We start from the raw sequence: 20,849 nt of genomic DNA, 5'->3' as shown, positions 1-20,849 counted from the left end.
TATGACCAAGATGAGATGGGAACATTTTTTTCTCATCCCACTACTTCACAAGTTACAATATATCTTGAATTGTTTAACCTCATTCGCAATATGGTTAATTGTATACTTTCTGTATATTAATCCTTGAGTAAAAAAAACAGTTTTTTTTAACAAATGCAAAATTATTGACTTATAATAAAACAACTTATTTCATGAAGATCCAAAATTGGTGAACACATGCAGTTTGTGATATCCCTCTAAGTAAAGGGGAAAAGAAAGATCTTTCTGTTGCTATTCATTTTGGTTAGTTTATGAAGGAAACAAAAGGATAAGGTGTGGAATGTTGAGACAGCTACCATTCAGATACTCTGGCACATGGAGACAAGTCACCAGACACATGGTTGTCTCTGGGGTCAACTTGCTCAGGAAACAGTAATGAGAGGTTTCCTTTGTTCTTCAAGAGGACAATCAGGTATCACGTTAGATTTGCTAGAAAGATACTTCCGAGAAAGGAGCGATGAGCTGAGCAGCTGATTCTTTGGCAGGCTTCCTCAACTGAAAATCAAAATCTCCAATTGCCTACAAAACACTGCTCAAACAGAACAACTACAAAAGACATTCAGGTGACCGCCAGCAAACAAATCCAGCAAATAGGTGAAACCGCATAGTTTCTAAGAAATTCCTCATTAAAATGAATATTCAATACATTTTTAAAATAATCTGCTTTAAAGGAAACAAACCAGGTATCTCCACAGAATTGAAATAATCAATTTTTCCAACATTGTTCAAAACTCAATTTCTGAAAAATATTAAATGAAATTTTCATGATTAATAGAGTCAGATTTACATGTTTCATATCTCAATTATCACATAGTTATAATACAATATGATTATGATTGGCTCCATGTTAGATTTTAAGTCACAATTTAAGCCAATGGGTGTGTGAAAATCAAAAGACCTTGCCTGTTGAAATAGATTGAAGGAGACACTTCAGCATAATTGGAACAACAACCCCCTGCAGGAGATTCAAGATAGAATACAGCTCTTAAGGTGACTGCATTGTAACACCTTCACTGTTTAAAAAAATCAATATACAAAGATATCTTCATTTTCAGTCTCACACTGTTAGTACTTGGCATTGTATATACATTGTATTAGCTCTAACCATGTAAACATTCAACAATATACTCTCCATCACTGAATACCCCTATTTTCCTTCATTACAGTTGTGAAAATATGTCAGCAACTATGTTCTTTTGTCTGTCACATGAATGACTGTAACAATAAACTCCATCTGAATAGTCTGGTATTTATATCATTACATTTTTCTAAAAATGCTCAATCATCTCAAATACAAACCAGGCCACATAAATGTTGAAATGCTGCAAAAACAACACCAAACTCAAGGTCTTTTTCCCAATGCTGCAATATTTCTTTTGATGAATATTGAACTTGTGGAAAAGAAAATGCCCAGTAGGTCTTTCTATACTTTCATCATCTTCTTGCAAGAGTTCAGCACTAACGTTCTAATTAATCACCTTGAATGGCTTTATGTTGTTGGGTGTTGCATTGGTTAACACGGCTTTCAGGCTGTCAAATGCCTTCTGCTACTCATCCATCTACAGACATTTTTTGAACTCCTTTAACAGGTCAGTCAGTGGAGCAACTACACTGCTTAAATCAAGTACAAATTTCTAGTAAAAAGCCACTTAAGCCTAGGAATTGCAATACTTACCTCGTTGTTAACAATATAGGAAAATTCTCAATAACGTTCAATTTTCACATCCCATGAGGCCTTATGTTTGTGTGCAATGGTATGGCCTAGGAACATGAATGGGCCTTTGTAAAATCACTCTTAGCCAGGTTTATCAGTTAGCCCAACTCCTGAAGTTGATCTATTCTGATTGATGCTGCAAATGTTCCTTACATGTGTGACTAAACATCATCTGATCATCTCTGTGCACCACACAATTGGGAAATCCCCAAATTACCTAAGTGTTTCACCTTTGAAATATGGCTAGGGAATTCTTCCTACCAAATGACATGACTTTCTACTGATAAAGTATATTTGATGTCAGGAAGGTTGAAGTTTTTTTTTACTCTTTCAGATAAACGTATCTGCCAATATCCTTCGACTAAGACAAGTTTAGAAATGTAAATTGCTTATCCTGCATTCTCAATGCAGTCTTCCAGTTGTGGAATAGGGTACAAATCAGACTTCTTAACTGCATCGATTTTTCAACAGCTCACCCATAATCATTGGTACCCATAGAGGTTTGGTACCATCTCTATGGGTCAATTCCATTTACTGTAGCTGACTTTGATTACATTATCTCTGAGCATGTTCTCAATCCCTTTGTGAACCTGTGTCAATTTTAGCCGATAAAAATGTTGCCTAATTGGAACAGCACTTCCTGTAATCATGTTACTACATCCCATGGTTATCTCCATGTGATTACAATGGCTTTTCCGGGTCATTTTGATTTCCTTCTTGAAAGTAACTTGATAATTTCTTACAATTACTGACAACTTTCTCATTGTCCAGTTTAATATGGAAAATGTCAAATCCAGAATTGTCTGAACTTGGTTCTTCACTTCGCTTTGTAACAAATAACACATTCCCCTTTTGCTTCCCTTCCCTATTAAACTTATTTGAAAATATTCACATGACATATTCTCTGAACTTTCCTTTTATCTGGTGTTCTTATCAAGTAATACAACTCTCTGTGTTTCCTTCCAATTGAATAAGGCACACTAAACCTTGCCTTTAAACATTTGCCTATCACTGGTAATAATATCAACATTTTGTCTCCACAAACAAAGCTGTGGAATTTTGATTTCTTGTCTCATCACATGTTGTGATTTTTTAAATGTTATCTGGCTCACCCATGTGCTCTATTTAATCTCTCCAACATTTGACATATAGTCCAATAATGTAGTTTCTGAACACTGTGTCACCAATGTTTCTTTAATTAATTTAAGTTGACCTCTCATCTCATGCTCAAAACTAAAATTGACTGAATCTAGTTGATACATTAGGTGCATCCCTAATTGGAAAAAGTACAAATTGGATTTCTTTACCTCAATCATCTGGATATTCTTGACTATAGGCCCTCAACATGGTCTTTAAAGGTTGATATCATGATTCTCATGTTCCCTGCAATTCTGGATGGTACACAGTTGATTTAAATTGTTTTACTGCTATCCTTAATTATCCTTAATTTCCTTGAATAATTTTTACGTAAAATGTGATTCTTGATCCAATTGTATTTCTATAGGTAGTCTGTATCCAGTAAAAAGCTGAGTAACTCTTTTCTATAATCCTTTTAGCTGAAATACAGCGTAATTGAATAGCCTCTGAAAATCTTGGAGACATATCCAAATTGGTCAACAAAGATTGATTTCCACTTTCTGTTTTAGGAAGGAGTCCTATGCTATTGATTAAGACTCTTGTAAAAAGTTCTTAAAATGCTGGAATGGGTATTAAGGGTGTTGGTTTTATCACTGCCTGAGGTTTTCTTATTACCTGACATGTGACATCACTGGCAAGATTCAACCACATCTTTATGCAGTCTAGGCCAATAAAGATACTTCATAATTTAGTTTGAATTTTCCTTACTTCCAAATGGCCTCTTACTGATACCTTATGTGCTACCTGTAATACCTCCTTTCTATAACCCACCAGTGGTACAACTTGGTGAACTTCTGCCCATTTTTCATTCACTGAATATATAATAGTGCCCATTTCCTCTTCAAGACTTAATTTTTTTAAGTCAGTAGCATTTTGGGATACACTCAGATTTGCCTTCTGTGTATGCTTTTTGGGATACAACTGCTTTACCTTTCCATTTTCTTCTGTTGTAATTCAGCTAACTTCCCATAATTGAAAATATCCACTTTGTCCTCTACCTGTTCTTGTTTTTATATCAACCATTTGATCAAAAATAGTTTCTGATAATTAAACTTGAACTTCCTTTTCTTTATTCTACCTGTGGTTTTGTGACCTTGTTACCAGAATATACTTCCTGTAACATCTCAGTTGTCTGATTTGTTACTGACTTTTCAACCACAGTCAGCATCACTCCCACTTGAGATCCAGCTACATCATTATCGAGGATAAATTTATGTTAGGAACTGAGAATTTCTCTATTACTCCTGCTTTTCTCTACTTTTCACTGGACTTTCCAACCTCACCTTACGTAATGGAACACTGCCCTTCTCACTACAAATTCCACATATTGCCACCTTTTCTGGTAATACTTCTACTCACCATCTTTCACCATCAAAGGCCGACTTGCTCCCATATCCCTTAACATCTTAATTTGTTTACCTTAATTTATTTTTCTGGCGTACATGAGTAAACCTTACCCTAGTAAGTAACTTCTTTAAAGAGATTTGGCATTTTCTCATCAGCCAACCCCGACCCAGCTGTACATTCATTTGCAGCTCTTTAGCTTCAAGTTTGATTTCCTTTATCACATTAACAAACCCCATTAACGCACCCTGTTTTCCCACTGGACTTTTTTTAAACCACCAACACAGTGACTTTCATGTGTCCTACCTTATACAGTGAAAACCTCTAAAGTTGTTTTTACTTCTCTTTCCCCTCCACCTGTGGTAAACTATCTTCAATGAGATCACGTTTCTCCTTACCACTTGAGGATTTCTCTTTTCCCAAATTTCCATCCGTCACAGAGTGAAATTTATGTCGGAAGCCAAACTTTGATGAATGAACCAACTCATAATCATCATCTATCCTTTCCATTGCTAATCTTGCTATTGTGACTCTCTGCTTTTGTATATAAGTTCTCACTCCTTCTGGAACTGAATTTATGAACTCCTCCAAAAGAACAGTCTCTCTGAGAAGTTCACATGTCTGATTTATTTTCAATATCCTTAACAAAGTTACTCTGTTTGATCCTTTCAAATTCTATGGACGTTTGACTAGGATTCCTAAGACACTGTCTGTAGGCTTCTGGCACTAGTTCAGATGCACTTAAGATGGCTTTTTACATCTTATTACATTTGCCAGATATCTCCCTTGACAATAACGCAAACACCTCAATACCTCTACTTACGAACTTTGTTTGAATCAGCAGTACCACATGTGGTCATTTCATTTACTTAGGAGAAAGTGAGGATTGCAGATGCTGGAGATCAGAGCTGAAAAATGTGTTGCTGGAAAAGCACAGCAGGTCAGGCAGCATCCAAGGAGCAGGAGAATCGACGTTTCGGGCATAAGCCCTTCTTTCATTTGCTTAGTCACTTTCTCATATGAAATAAAAAATTCTTCTATGTCTTCCTCATCAAACCTTGGAAACACTTAAATATATTTAAACAGATCCCCAACAGGTCGTTGGCTATGATGGGTCTACTCTTCAGCGCTGTCTTCATCACCACTCCCACCTTTTTACCTTTAACTCCACCATTTTAAGATGACTTTCATTTCCATTTCCAACTTCCAAAGTTCAAAAGCTTCCTCTTTATCCTTTACTTCTGCTGGGGTCATTTGTTCTTTTTCTTTAGCGAGGGCTATTCTTCGTTTTACTTTTTCCGTTGTCATTGTCTATAATTCAAGATATTTCATTTGCAATTGAGTTTTAACTGTTTCCAATGATTCCGATTACCTTTTTGGCAATGGTAAGTGTTGAGCAATTGCTCCACATTCCCCAGGAAACACCAACTTCAGCTTGTCTGCAGATTCCAAAAACTTACTCACCTGGTGTAAACCACCCCAAATGATTTCTTCCACACCCAGGAATATCTTGGCCACTGAAAGAGCTAACATTACACAAGTCACTCCCTACTTAAACCAATGAAATATAACACCTGAAAAGAAAACAATAGCACTCATCACTCATTGTTTTTGAGTCTAATAATCCCAAATCCAATCTGGAATTAGAGATTTTGACCCAGATCTCTGGTTTGTTATGGACCAGACCAAACCTCCCAAATTATTTTATAGAGATAGCCTTGATCTTAACTTCTTTATTTTTATTAAGGCAAATAAAGGCCCTGTTTTCCAGATGTAATTTGATAGGTCCACCACTAATCTTTAATCAAAACACATTTTAATCTTGCAACAGTTAAAATATAATGAAAAGAAGAATTTGCCTAATTTTATTGAAATACTAAAATATAATATATTATTTAGACACTACTCATCAACTGTTCCAATGTAAACAATTCAGCGATATGGGCCAGTCAAAAGAAACATTGAAAGAAACAATCTGCTCCTTTTGATTTTTAAGAGCAAGTCTCTCTGTTTAAGACTTCACTCTAGCAGCATAGAACTTAAACTTTCAGCTCCAATGGCCAGTCTAAATCACCAACTAACTGAAAGCAAAACTAAAATACACTGTGTCGATGTGAACCTGACCTCGCTCAATGATGATTCTTTCATCTTACTTTCTAAAAAAGGTCTAGGGTAAACTCAAAGCTGTTTAACAACCGGCCATCTGAAGGAGACATTTCAGTATCACTGTGACAACACCCCTTTGCAAGAGAAACAGGTCAAAACACATCTCATGAAGGTACAGTATTGTCACAAGGAAGGTTTGGACCCATAGCAGAGATGTGAAAAAAGAGTTTGTAATGAGGAGGGCAACAATTTCAGGAGAAATTACTGATTAGAGGTGGAGTTTAACTACTTGAGGACTTGCACCATATCCATTCATGAATACCAGCAAAGTCACGCCTTCGCCAACTAAAAAAAGATATGCTGCCACTCCTGAAATTGTTGCCAACATCTGTGCAATCTTTTGAAGACACTTCTGCATTAATCATGATTTATCCCATTGTTCTATGAAATTTTTATGTTGTTGGATTTTCTTTTGGTATAAAGATTTCAGTATCTTCCAAAACTGGCAGCTTCAGTATCCCACACTGTTTTAATGCTATGATCAGACAGTGAGAGAGTAAATTTCCTGAAAATACCTGAATATCATTTTATTGATTAATTGTTTGACAAATGCATGGTCAATGGCCAGATCATTTGGTGATACTTCTATAATACTGTCTCACTATCCTGGCATTTAAAATAAAAATACTTGCTTTTGCAGAGTACTCACCATAATTTCAGAATCTCTCAGTCCTCTTGATAAACTAATAAAGTACATTTAAAGTGTAGTCAGTTGTGAAGTAGAAACTTACCTTCACTGATTTTGGAATGAACAATTCTCCAAGTGGTGCTTTTCTCAGTAAGCATCTTTTTGAATGGACACACAACAGTTTCAGGACAAGGTAAGAGAACCACTCAATACAGCAGCAGACTGCATTTCGTTACCACGGGAATGATATGAAGTTAAGATGTGCCTCGACATTGTAGTCAACAAATTAAAGACTTTAGGTTGTTAATTGATAGTGTGTCTCTTTTATTTTTGAAATGTGGGCAAGAAAAGAATCTGGAATGGAATTTTCCCATTTTCATTTGAAATGTTTTGGTTGAGTAAGCATCATGGTGTCTGATCCACAATGGCAGTGAGTGATATTTCCCAACCAATCTTTCGCTTATTATTCACGTTGCAGCTGGGATCTTGAGCCCCCTTCTAGGGGAGTTTGTGGCAGGAAGGCTGGACATGTTTACCATTACTGGGAACTTACAGCATTCATGTCACAGGACCTACATTTAAAGCCCTGTTGTGCAGCACTTCCGATGCTCCAAACCAGTGACCGCCCCTCATGGTGCTCTACTGTCAGCATCAAATGTCCAACAAGGAGAACAAAGATGGTTCCCACTTTGTGGACAGGGACCTGGAGGTGTTGATGGTGAGGTAGTGGAGAGGCAGGCCATTCCTTTTCCTGCTGAAAGTGAAAGGAGGCCAGGTCACTAACCCCAGACAGCCTGTGCTAAAACAGAACCTGGGTCGGTGCTGTCCCGTGGATTAAGTTGGATGTCCAGCAGTGAAGGAAGGAGATCAATGATGTTCCACTCTCTGCAAGGTTAACAGCTATCATCTTCTCTCTCCTGCCTTACATCTACAGAGTCACCACTCACTCTAACTCTGTCACTACATGCACTTCTCACCAAGGCTCATGGACTAAACTCTCACTGTTGCATGCATCATGTACAATTAACGCCTCTCATCCACCTCATTCTCCCAAATAACTAATCCTCCTGCCCTCTGTGCTTCCCACTCGCTCACAGGGAACACTCGTCAACTATCCTTTCGTTGTGGCCTCTTCCATCAAACTCAATCCCAACCCTTGTCTCAATGCAGGAGAGTCGAAGAATGTGGTGCTGGAAAAGCACAGCCGGTCAGGCAGCATCCGAGCAGCAGGAGAATCGATGTTTCGAACATAAGCCCTTCATCCAGAGTGAGGCTTGTGGCCCAAGGGGGCTGAGAGATAAATGGCAGGGGGATGAGGGTGGCATTGGGGAAAAGGTACCTGGGAATGCGATAGTTAGATGAAGTGGGGGGTAATGGTGATAGGTCGAAGAGGAGTGGATAGGTAGGAAGGAAGATGGACAGGTAGGACAGTCCAACAGGACAGTGCTGAGATGGAATGTTGGATCTGGGATAAGGCAGGGGGGAGGGGAAATGAGGAAACCAGTGAAACCCACATTGATACCATATGGTTGGAGGGATTTCACCATTCCTCATTTCTCCTCCTTCCACCTTACCCTAGATTCAACCTTCCAACTTGGCATCATTCTCTTGAACTGTCCTACCTGTTCATTTTCCTTCCACCTATCTACTCTACCCTCCTCTTCGACCTATCACCATTACCCTCCACCTTCATCTAACTATCGCATTCCCAGCTAACTTTTCCCCAAACCACCCTCATCCCCCTGCCATTTATCTCTCAGTCCCCTCGGGCCACAAACCTCACTCTGGATGAAGGGCTTATGTTCGAAACATCGATTCTTCTGCTCCTTGGATGCTGCCTGACCGGCTGTGCTTTCTCAGCACCATACCCTTCGATTCTGATCTCCAGCATCTGCAGTCCTCACTTTCTTCTCCTCAATGCAGGACAGCTGGCTCACAATTGGGTTGAGTAATGTCGGTTGGAGGTGGTGGCTTCTGGCTCCATATGAGGAGAAAATGTTTCTAGATGAAGAAGTGCAGAACCAATCATGAGGAAATGGAAGGAATATCATGGTCAAACAATTCAAGAACCTTCTTGGAGCCATCATATTCTGCTATCCTGTTTACACAAGTGTTAACTGATTCTTAATCTCTCTTCGACAACTAATCCCCTGTTTTCTCTTATATAGGTATTAATGGAACCCAGAGAACCTCAGCTAAGAAGAGGCCAGCACCAGATATCTTTAGCTTCACCTCCATCCTCAGAGGATGTATAGGCATTATACATCCTCAGTGAGTTCAGTTTGCAGATCAAATATGAAAGCATATACTGTTCAGCATGTCACTGATACAACTCTGCAGCTGTTTGAGACAGAAATGCCCAGGGAAGAAGATAATTCCATAGTCTATGCCATTAATTACTTTGCATACACAGACGCAGGAATATCGGGTAGGTTTGTCAAAAGCACTTGGTAAGCTGGATCGAAGGATGAAGAAATCTAAGAACATGATCAGTATTGTTCTGAATAAGGCTCACCGGAACCAAAACATTAACTTTGATTTCTCTTCACAGATGCTGCCAGATCTGCTAAGCTTTTCCAGCAACTTCTGTTTTATTATTAATATTGTGCTGGCCTTAGAATGAGGTATCTTGATGGACAGATTGCTGATCACCAGGGAAAGTCAAGTCTAGCGCATCATTGTATGCTGGATACGCCCTAACCCTGTACTTCTGCTTTGCTTTCTCTTCACAGATGATGCCAGACCTGCTGAGTTTTCCTAGCAATTTCAGTTTTTACAGGCCCTGCAGTCTGTCACCCTAGCCAAAGGTGCTCCCAGCGTCAATGGCAAGATGAAAGAAGCTGAGGAGCCTTGATCTCACTTCAGCTGCCCCTTCCTGGCCCCTCCATCTCTCCCCTGTCTGTGGTGTCCAGGCTGTTGGAGTTGAAACTGAGGATGATCTGGACAGGAGACTCTCAGTGGGCTTAGACTGTCTAGGACCAAAGACACCCAGAAGAAGATTGCCAAAATCTTCTAAACGTAAAGGGTGACCTGCAGAATAGGCTATGTCCAGGCCAGTTGCAAGTGGCAGGACCACCCTTAGATACAGTGAGAAGCAGATAAAGTACTGGAGACATGGAAATGAGACATCATTGTGAACAATTTTTCACTCCTGTAAATATACTTTGCCAGTGCAAGGGAACGTACTTTTTTGGTGTAATGTTTGCTGCCTGATCTGGTTAAGGCACACCCATGTGAGAGAGGTACAGCCCTCTTCAGATATCCCAAGGACGAAAGAAGCTGCAATGGTCAGACATTGCAAGTAATTGATGCTGGCTGCAGATTGTCTCAGATATCAGAGATTTTAGAACTGTGAGAATGAAGATTGCAGCCAGGGATTTCAAAACATGGACTAAAAATAATGTGCAGGAGTTTTGCTAGACTCTGGCCTGTTTCAATAATTCCACACTCACACACCCCGTATGAGTGAGTACAGAAGCAGTAATGATCCCACACACCCCTGTAGAGAAAAGTCCATTCTACATACCAGCATTTCAAGGCAGTGCATTACCATTTAAGGTTGCGATCTGTACTCACATGTCTACTCTCTCTCTCGGATCACAATGATTTGCTAAGAAATGCTGCACAAAGTGTTGCCTCTCACAGGTTCAATACTATCCTGGTGAATGCTGAAATGCTTCAGGGCATGTTGAGACATTGAAGGGTCATTGATATTGATAGAGTCAAAAGGAGATTCCTCAGGATTACCTGCTGGCACTTGTGAGAGACTTCGCTGTATAATACTCATAAGATATCCTAACAGGAGCTTTAAGAGTTCCCTAATCCTAGCACAGTGCAACGTTCATGCTTTGTTTCACTTACTTTTGCTTTTGGTCGAGGATATATTAATATTTAAGTTGTTGAAAGTGGGAATAACCAAAGGAATGAAGCAGAGAATCCCAAAGATGATGAGACATTTATTCGATAACACAAAGAGAGTAAACATTTCCTTTGCAATAAACAGGGGTTGCTTGCCAGATTGCCAAAAGAACGTTAAATAGTTAAACAAAGAGCAGTCACAGCTCATTTAACCTGGAAGTGGGTTTCAATTCGGTTCGCTCTGGCTTCTCACATTGAATGATGCTATCCTCTGTCACGCAATCAATTGATCCCCATTAACATCCTCAGAACACTGCACTTGATCACTCAGTTTGTCTGCTCCAGGAAATTCCCCTTTGTTAACTCCAGTTGTGGAGGCCACAATACACCACAATGATGTGGGACACCCTTTCTGGGTTGTATTGCAAGGTTCTGCTGGAGCAGTGCAAGTATTGAAACTTCATCTTAAGGAGGCCTAAGATCTGTGCCACTATGACTAGTGGAAGTATGTTGTATCATCATTTTGTGTCAGTCCGAAGGTTTCATGAAGCTGTCATGAGCCATATCGAGAGAGATACCTTTTGTCACTCAGCAGCCACCTCAGTGGAGTCTAATCAACTTGGAAGCATGCAGGGACTTGCAAATCCTTGATTATGTACGAATCAGGGCAGCTCTCAGGATATCTGCGTAGATCTCCAGAACTTGGCTTTCATGGTCACAATCTATCTAACTTAAAAATATTCAATAATTCTGATTCTGACTTCTTTCCAGGATGAGAATCTAAATACTCACAAAACTTAGAGAGAAAAAAAATCTGTTTTAAATGGTCAGTCTCTTATTTTTAAATAATGTTGCCTAGCTCTTGATTGTCCCATAAGAGGTAGCAGATTCTCCAAATCGACCCTATTAAAACACCTCAAAATCATATGCGATACAATTTAGTTACCTCTTGCTGTTCACAACTCCAGTGGATATAAGCTGAGCCTGTTCAACCTCTCCTCATGAAACAACTCCCATTCCAGCTATTAATCTGTTAATATTTACCCGAATTGCTGACTACACATTTACATCCTTCTTAAATACTGTGCGCAGTACGTCAAATGCAGTCTCAGAAATGCTCTGTGCATGTGAAGCACAACCTCCCCACTTTTGTAATCAATTCTTTTGACAAAAATGATAACATTCCATTAGCTTTCCTAATCGCTTGTTGCACTGGCATACTATACTTTTGTGATTTTTTAAAAACCTTTTGTGGTTGACCAGAAGTGTACCCAGATCCTTCTGCATCTCAGAGTCCTGTAATTTCTCACCATTTAGAGAAGAAAATTGTTTTTGCCCCAGTGGACAATTTCACACATTGCATGTTTTGTAACATTTACCAGATCTTCATCCACTCACTTAACCTATCTATTTTCTTTTGTATCCTCCTTATGTCCTCTTCATAACTTAACTTCCTACTTATCAATATGTCAGCAGTTTGGTAACCGTACCATTCAGAGATAGTGATCTTAGAGCATGCAGCTAACTGTAGCCACCAGGTACCTCCTCTGATTAACACATTAATAATTTGCTCCAACTATCTTCGTAGGGGATGAGAAGATGATTGTAAGTAACATATAAACAAGGTGAGTTGGGGTTTTAATGAGGTACAAATGCATAGAAATATGATAGAGATCACGTAATGGTGAAATTCTGAAGTCACTATTTAACGGAAGATCGCAAATGTTTTTCTTGAGAAAATTGATTTTTTTGTTCTCTCCATATTTCCCACCGACCTCTTTTGCTCACATGTCACCAGGAAGGAGAAAATCTCCCCATGGTTTGAGTTGCCCCTTTCACTTTTATTAGAAAAGAATGGAAGTTACAGAAGACATGAAAAATATGGTATAACGTCCCATGGCTCACAACATATCTTGATGTCACTAGAAAACACTTTATAGAGTGGGGTACCATTCAATTAGACATTCTGGGTAATGAACATAAGATGTACAAATTATAGTGATAAATATTCAGCTCAGCTACTGAGCTGTCCACAGAAATCTGCTGTCCTCTATTACGTATCTAACCATCTGTTGGCTTTTTCTAACGATTTTGAATTCATGCTCTCAGAAGATCATTGCAGGCATTAATAACTTTCTGCAAGTGAAGAATTTTAAAACATTGCACAGTAACAAAAGGGGGGAAGAAAAAAATAGAATCATTGTGGATTAGTTGAGATAGCTGCTGATGGCATCAAAGAAGCAGCAACAATTGAGGTGCCCCTTCATACATTTCTCCAGGTATTCATTTCCTCATTTCCATGTATGTCAAATGAGAGAAATTTATACTCGGTGGTTGAGTTGATATCATCAATTTACACCATCACCCAAAGTTAACTTTCCCCAACACAGTCCCCACTTGTAACTCTGTTACAGTGAACTAAATGTAGTGGATAAATTTTGACAGGTTCACTCAGACAGTTCAAACTTGTCTGAGCCTATGCAGGAACATACATCCCAGCTTCAGCCTACTTCCATATTTATTTTGATAATATAATGAGTTTGTTTTCAAAAATAAACAGTAATAAATATAGAATCAATCTGGCAATACAGTTGTGAAAGTATATAAAATTATCACCTGCCAATGTCCCACTGTTCCTCTAATCTTTTTAATCTATTTTTAGTTGGGTGTCCATTGTGCACTTTGAGAAGAGTGCTGCAAATGAGTCAGTATGTGGTCTGGGAGATTGGTAGGGACTAATTCTCTATTGACTATCCATTGAAGAAGGTTTCTTGTAGTTGCTTGGAAATGTTCTTGATTTGATCCATATCAGACCAATGTTCACCGCATAGAGAAATGGGACTATGAACCCTTGTTCAACAAGAGGATGGCATTGATTTTTTTCATAATGACTTTATAAATCTGAGTGTTTTACCTTTGTTCATGATACACTCATGGCAGATGAGTGTATATATAATTTAAGTAGGCTTAGAAAACTGGATGATTATATGACATACACTATGATATCTCCTTAAAACATTTATTCAATTTTTTTCATCGGTGTGCAATTGAAATACATGGCTAACAAAATGCTTGAAGAGAAGATCAAATCATTATGGCATAACAATCTAAAGACGTCTGCAGTGAAATGATTAATAAAAATGAGCAGGGATTATGTTCATGAGAAAAAGTCACATAAATGTTTCTTAATGATGAATTAGAGGAAGTAACTAATGTGATTCCCAACTTTTGCTAAGCAATTTCAGCATTATTCTATAAATCAAATTCAGAGTAGAATTTGGCTCTCCATTTTATTAATAACAAGACAGTTAAATTTTCCACCAGTAATGTTAAATTATAGATTATTGTATTAGTAAGAAACCTTGATCTGACACAACCTGCATACTGAATCAAAACTGAAGATGTCTTTATAAATTATGTTGTTTCATATTTTAAGACTCAGATTTATTTTAAGTCTCCTGCATTGAGCGTACATGGTAGCTTCCATTCTATGTTTTAATAAAAGTGAAGATTTAAGGTCTGTATGATAATAAAGCCTAAAACAGAAAAAAAAAATGTTTTTATGCCAAAACATTAATGTCGCTTATTAATAAAATTCTCAATATTCCATTCACAAACCATAAACATTTTAAAAAGTGATATTTTCTTTTTAGACCAGACAATTAAATGGTGCTTTCTCTTGTGGACTCTACTTCTGGTCAAGGCACGTATGTCACAGTAGGCTGCAAGAAGTGGGCACAATTACTGACTGACACCTATTCTCACAGAATCATTCTGTTTCCAGCCCATGGTGAATCCTGTTCACTCAGATCATACTAGCAGTTAAATCTCTCAGGAAATACTGAATACCAATAGGGCCAGGAGTAACCTCAAATCTTGCAAAGACTCTGAACAGAAGAGAGTGAAAATTTATAAACTGAACAATTAAATTTCCAAGTTGGCTTTAAACAGTTAACATAGTTGTTCAATTTCTGGTTGGAAGTGGGTAGCAATTCTTCTTGTCACACATTTCTGAGAAAATATTACTAGTTCTTTCTTTTAGTAAGATAAATCCAGCATTGTTGTTCAAATTTTGGTAAGATGAATTTATTTAATTTCAAATCAAGTTTTTTCTTCAATTAGCTTCTCAAGGACTCTTTATAGACAACATCTATTGCCTGTATTCTTTCAGTGAAGCTGAAGGTGCCACATTACTTTCTCCTCTTCAAAGCAGTGAGATGTACATCTCTAGAAATGTGAATGAAATGAATGGCCCTGTCCAGAGGCTCAGTTAAGATAGTGCCTTCTGTCTGTATGTGACAGTTAGAGGAAAGATCACTTTCACTATGTGTAGTCAGCTGAGGTAATTGTTCCTATTGCCAATAGCAGAAACACAGCACATTTCATTCCACAGGGGTGTAACAGTATATTATCACCAGAAACATCTGTTGCTGAAAACAGAATATTCAACTTGAAAATAAATTGGACTATGTATTTGTACAGGATGGAGATGAACTCTAAGTTTAAATCAGCCCTTTCCATATTTCCTGACTGAATAGTTCAAATAAAATACCGGTTGAAAACTCCAGTATGTAAATTAAAAGCTAATTTTGAAAAAAAAACTGATGCAGAATTCTGTCAGTACCATCTTAGATGCATGTGCTTAAAATTACCTGAGGTTCACCAGTAAAGGAGGTTGGAATATTTGGTGAGACAGAATAAATTGCTAAAAATGTCTAATTATACAATTTCTCCAGCGTGTTTTGCCAATACCTTGCAAGAAGTACATATGGAGATTCCAGGAAAATTTGCAAGTTATATTCTTTTAATATTAGGTCGGGTTTTTAGTCACCATTCCAAAGTCTTACGCAATTACCATCTTATCCTGTCTAGAAAGACGACACTGAACACTTGAAAGAGAGAAATAAAGGCTGAGTTGATTCTTCAATCACAGGCACGATGAGTCAAGTCATCACCATTATACATTGGAACCAAATATATGCTTGTTTGTTCCCTAATAGTACCTTAAATCAATATTGTGATTTGTGGATGAAATATTTCATTTATTGCATATCTCATTTTACAAAGACTTTGGGAGGTATAAATTTGTTTCAAGAGGTAGCATGAAATAGATGTTATGGCCTGGACCACTGTCTCCCCAACCGAATACCTAATCTTTCCAGTTATAACCTCCTCGCAATGTTCAGGTACATTAGCTACAATGGAACAGAAAATCAAGTGGCGCAATAACATCTGTTTAGTGCTACCACCCAAGACAAATATTTACCCCTTTTATGTTAAGTATAATTTTATTTATTTGTGGCGCAACCATGTCATTGAGAATGTTCTTGTCTTTAATCATTTTCTTAAAGGTGTCATCCATATTTTCCATCATCTTTGACATTTTGGATATTATTTGCGACTGTTCAAGGAAGCTATCAGTAAAGAAGCAGGATCCTCACTCTACTCTTCTGCAGACTTAGAAGATAGTACATTGCTTCTTTGATATTCAGTCTGAGCTTCATCAAAATCCTGTGGCAGAAAATGCCTCATTATTGAAGTATAATAATCATATTTCAAATCTATTCCCTTTTCAAGGACTATAGTTCAACATAATTTAAAATCTGTGGTGCAAACGAAAAGGATTGTTTCTATCAAGCTAAATTCCATTGCTCAATATCACATATTCTTGCATCAAATTCTACTGGATTGTTTTTTGTGATTTTCATGGATACCTTTTTGTGTCTTTTTATGGAATAGAACAAATACGAGCAGTGGGAAAAAGAGAACAGTGACATACTGAACTTTGTTTTTAAAATGCCTTCACAGAAGTAAAAGAAGACAGAAAAAAATCCTAAAAAATGAAACTAAACTAATGTCTGAAATTCAGGATCAGAAAACTATATTAAAACTGGAGTTAAAATCTGCAAACTTTATTAACTGAAGGCAGTCAAAATGGCAACAAGATATTTAAATTGAAGTAAATGCCCCAGACTTGGGAAGGGAAAATGGGCCATGGCTCCTAGATGTTCTCCAGTAACCTCTGCTAAAAGTGAGCTCAAGTGAATATGTTGGTATTGGTAGTTTTCCAGGAGTCACTGTCAATACTTACACTTAAATAATAAGCACTTGGGTGAGATATTGGGAAGTGGTTAACATCAGGGGGAAAGGAGCAAATTGGTGCAAAATGTAAAATAATATGCCATAAACAAGAGATACCAATTCAGTGAAATAAGTATTAGTGAATTGTGATACCGAATATAGGGCTTCACTTCACTACAGGTCTGGATGAAATTAATTCCAAGTTGTTGAGTGAAGGAAGGGAGGAAATAGCAAGGCACTGGCCATAACATTCAATGCCTCGCTGGGTACAGGAGAGGTGCCAGAGGACAAGAGGATGGCAAATGTAGGATCGTTATTCAAGAATAGAGCAAGAGACAGGGTCAGGAAAGTACAGGTCAGTCAGTATAACCTCAATAGTGATGAGAAACTATTGGAAGCAATTCTGAGGGACAGAATTAAGCTGCAATTGGAGATGCAGTGGTGGGTGGGGGTGGGGGTGGGGTTACATGATTGAGATGTATAAAAATTATAAAGGGCATAGACAGAGTAAATAGGGAGGAATCTTTCCCCATGATGTGGGAATCAATGACTAGGTGACATTTATTTAAACTAATGGACAGGAGGATTAGAGGGGATGGGAGGAAAATGTTTATTCACTTAGAGAATGTTAGAAATCTGGAATTCACTGCCCATAAGAGTGGTAGAGGCAGAAACCTTCATACTAGTTAGTTGTGCACTTCCAATGTAAAGGTATATAAGGCTAAGGGCCAAATGCTGAAAATGGGATAGATTGGTTAGATACTAATTTTTGACCAGTATAGACTCAATAGGCTGAAAGACCTTTTCCTGTGCTGTAGAGTTGTCTTATTCTATTTTGCAAGTAGCAACATCTTTTAGTAAAATAGTAATCAGCAACAGGAATTATGTCGTTTTTGAATTGTATGAAACAATAGTGAGGCTACACCTGGAATACTGTGTGTAGTTTCGGTCCACCTGCTGAAGGAAGGATGTACTTGCCACAGAGGGGGTGCAGTGGAGTTTGCCAGACTGATTCCTGACATGCATGGATTGCCTGATGAAGAGACTGGCCCATAATCTCTGAAGTTTATGAGAATGAGAGATGATAGCTTAGAAGCTTATACATTTTTAAAGGGATAGACAGAGCAGATGCAGAAAGAATGTTGCTTCTGACAACAGGGTCTTGAACAAGATGATCTTGTCTCAGAATAAAAGGCAAGCCATTTAGAACTGTTGTGAGAATAAACTTCTCTTCTTCTCAATCCTTGGATAGTGATGGAAACTCAGTCATTAAGTACGTTTAGGATGGAGCATAACAGGTTTTTAATTATTAATGGTATCAAGAGATTTGGGGATAGCACGGGAATTTGGTGCTGAGGCAAACAATTATCCAAAATTTAGAATGACAGAGCAAGCTTGTGGGACCAAATGTTCTATTCCTGTTTCTCTGTTCCTAATCCAGGTGGCTTCACCCCCTTATTTCTCACTGCATTTCTCATAATCATTGCTTTGTACACATTTCAACATTGCTGTTAAAAATGTTTGTCTTTGATTTAGGAACTTATCAAACATCCAGTTTAAAACGAGCTATAATTAAAAGAACTTGGGAAACAAAGTATCTCCATGTTTGCTTCCATGCATATTTATGAAGACCTTGCATCTTATCATGAGCTAACTTAAATAGTGTATAATCACATTCTACTAGTGATGGGTGTAAGTACCCTTACTGTCAAGTCATGGAACATATTACAATGATGCTACATTGTTTGCAATGCCTTCTAAAGCATATTTGAAGGATTATATTTTTCACCATTAGCTTTTCTATAAAATCAGTCATGTAATCAAACAATCATATATAATTTCAACTCAGTTTAAATAGAAGGAATGAGGAAGAGGAGAGGTTTGAGGTTGCATTCCGAATGTCTGAAATACCTGGCAGTGTACTGACTGTTTTGAGCCATAATTTTATGGGACAAGGGGAGAACAGTTAAAGAATGGATCAAAACTCACCTGTTCATTTGTCTCAGCTAGTAATGACCTTTTGTCATGTATTTTGCTTTTCATGGAGTACCAAAATTTCAGCAGAACCTGACTCAAGTTAGAACTTGGAGCGCTTGCATTTTTTACAGGTGTAGGAAACTGTTAGGGAACAAAATACAAATGATTACTTCTTCTTGCAATGCAAGGTTTAACAATAACCTTGACACGGACTGAATAATGTACATCAACATATGCATTGTTTTAAAAAAAATCTCCTTCAGGCTCTTACACCATTTTCTTAAGTTTGAGAATTCTATGCAAAGTACGAAATCTCACAAGGCCCACAATAAGGGTATAACCGAGGCTGAAAAGAATTGGAAAACTAATTGCCATAAGCTAAGGAGTCCCGATTGGTTGATACCAGTAATGATTTTGAATATCTGGAGATGATGTGCAAAATGGAAAACTGAGGAAGCTACAGAAATGGGGGAAAGTGAATAGAAAGGAAATTTGGCTGATCTGCTCCTGGCAAATTTCAATTTAATGGTCAAAAGTTAATAGCTAAAATCTACTGCCAAGAGTTTGTCCACAAACAACACAACTAAATTTTAAAAGAGCAATACTTGGAAATGAACATACTGGTACTCTATTTTGAGGTATGCAAAATGAGTTAGACCAGTATACACCATTCTCAAGCTTTACTTATTTTTCCTTCTGGGTGGTTTATGGTTATCAACATTATTCTTCTCACCTTTCTTAAACAATGGTTACCTAGCCGTACCAAGGCATAATATGGCAGGAACATAGGAGTGAAGAACTGTGAACTCAGCCTCCGTCATTTTGTCTGAAACTTTTCACCTGGGCTGCAGGGCACCAGAGGACAGGCACTATTTGCCTGGGTTTATTTTTAAGAATACAAATTTTAGTTTTAAATTTATTTTAAATTATTGTACTATCCCACTCTTGTGTGCACTTTCACTTCCAAAATTATTTAAAACCAATTATCTTAAATTAGCACAACTTCATCCTTTACAGTTCACACACATGCGCACTCCTACACACACACACACTCCTACGCACATACACAAACTCCTACAAACTTTTAAACACACACACATTCTGTCCTACAGACACACACTCCTACAGACATACGGACACTCCTAAACACATACATACACACACACACACACACACACACACACACACACTCTTCTACAGACACACACACACTCCTACACACACACACACGCACCTACACACACTCCTACACACACACACTCCTACAGATGCACACATTCACGTAGACCCTCTCTCAAATGCTCACACATACACTCCCACATGCATACATGCACCTTCTCACAGACTTATATCATTTTACACTCTCACTCACACACATGCACACTCTCTCACAGACACCCCTAACACCGCACCCCACCCCCACACATACCCACATGCATACATACACATATAAGTTTGTAGTGTGAATCTGTACTTGCAGAATTACATTTTAGTTTTCTTAAAACTGCATGATTCTGTAAATCCATTCTTTAGATTAGAATCAGTCTGACCATTGTGGCACAGCATCACACAGGGAAGCTCACACCTTCAATATAACATCTGGGCCAACATGGCATCAGTTGTTAAAGTTCAGTTGAGAATGTAACTTGTAAAAAAGATTTCCATATGAAAGAACTGAAACCAACATGGTCATTCTTACAGATGACAGACTTAACAGACAATGCAGGTCTTTTTCAATATATAATTTCAGTTACATCACACTGCTAACGTTTGCTATAAATTCTATGTCTTACAATCTTATACTCCACAGCCACCTGAAGGAGCAGCGCTCCGAAAGCTAGTGCTTCCAAATAAACCAGTTGTTGTGTGATTTTTAACTTTGTACACCCCAGTCCAACACCAGCA

General features: G+C 38.0%; 1 protein-coding gene across 1 annotated transcript in view; it reads right to left on the bottom strand.

Moving 5' to 3' along the window:
• Positions 1-15,441: 15,441 nt before the first annotated feature.
• LOC132816742 (PC3-like endoprotease variant B) overlaps positions 15,442-20,849 on the bottom strand; it is an 876,366-nt gene continuing 870,958 nt past the window's right edge. Inside the window, exons 19-20 of the mRNA XM_060826651.1 lie at positions 18,957-19,085; positions 15,442-16,397 (exon numbers count right to left, since the gene is read on the bottom strand). Of these exons, the coding sequence (XP_060682634.1) occupies positions 16,329-16,397; positions 18,957-19,085 (198 nt within the window). The 3' untranslated portion in view covers positions 15,442-16,328. The remainder of the gene's footprint in view (positions 16,398-18,956; positions 19,086-20,849) is intronic.

This window comes from Hemiscyllium ocellatum, chromosome 6 (genome assembly GCF_020745735.1).
Source record: "Hemiscyllium ocellatum isolate sHemOce1 chromosome 6, sHemOce1.pat.X.cur, whole genome shotgun sequence".
Lineage (NCBI taxonomy): Eukaryota > Metazoa > Chordata > Chondrichthyes > Orectolobiformes > Hemiscylliidae > Hemiscyllium > Hemiscyllium ocellatum.
The sequence above is the reverse complement of the archived record's forward strand: the minus strand, read 5'-3'. Positions and strand labels throughout refer to the sequence as shown.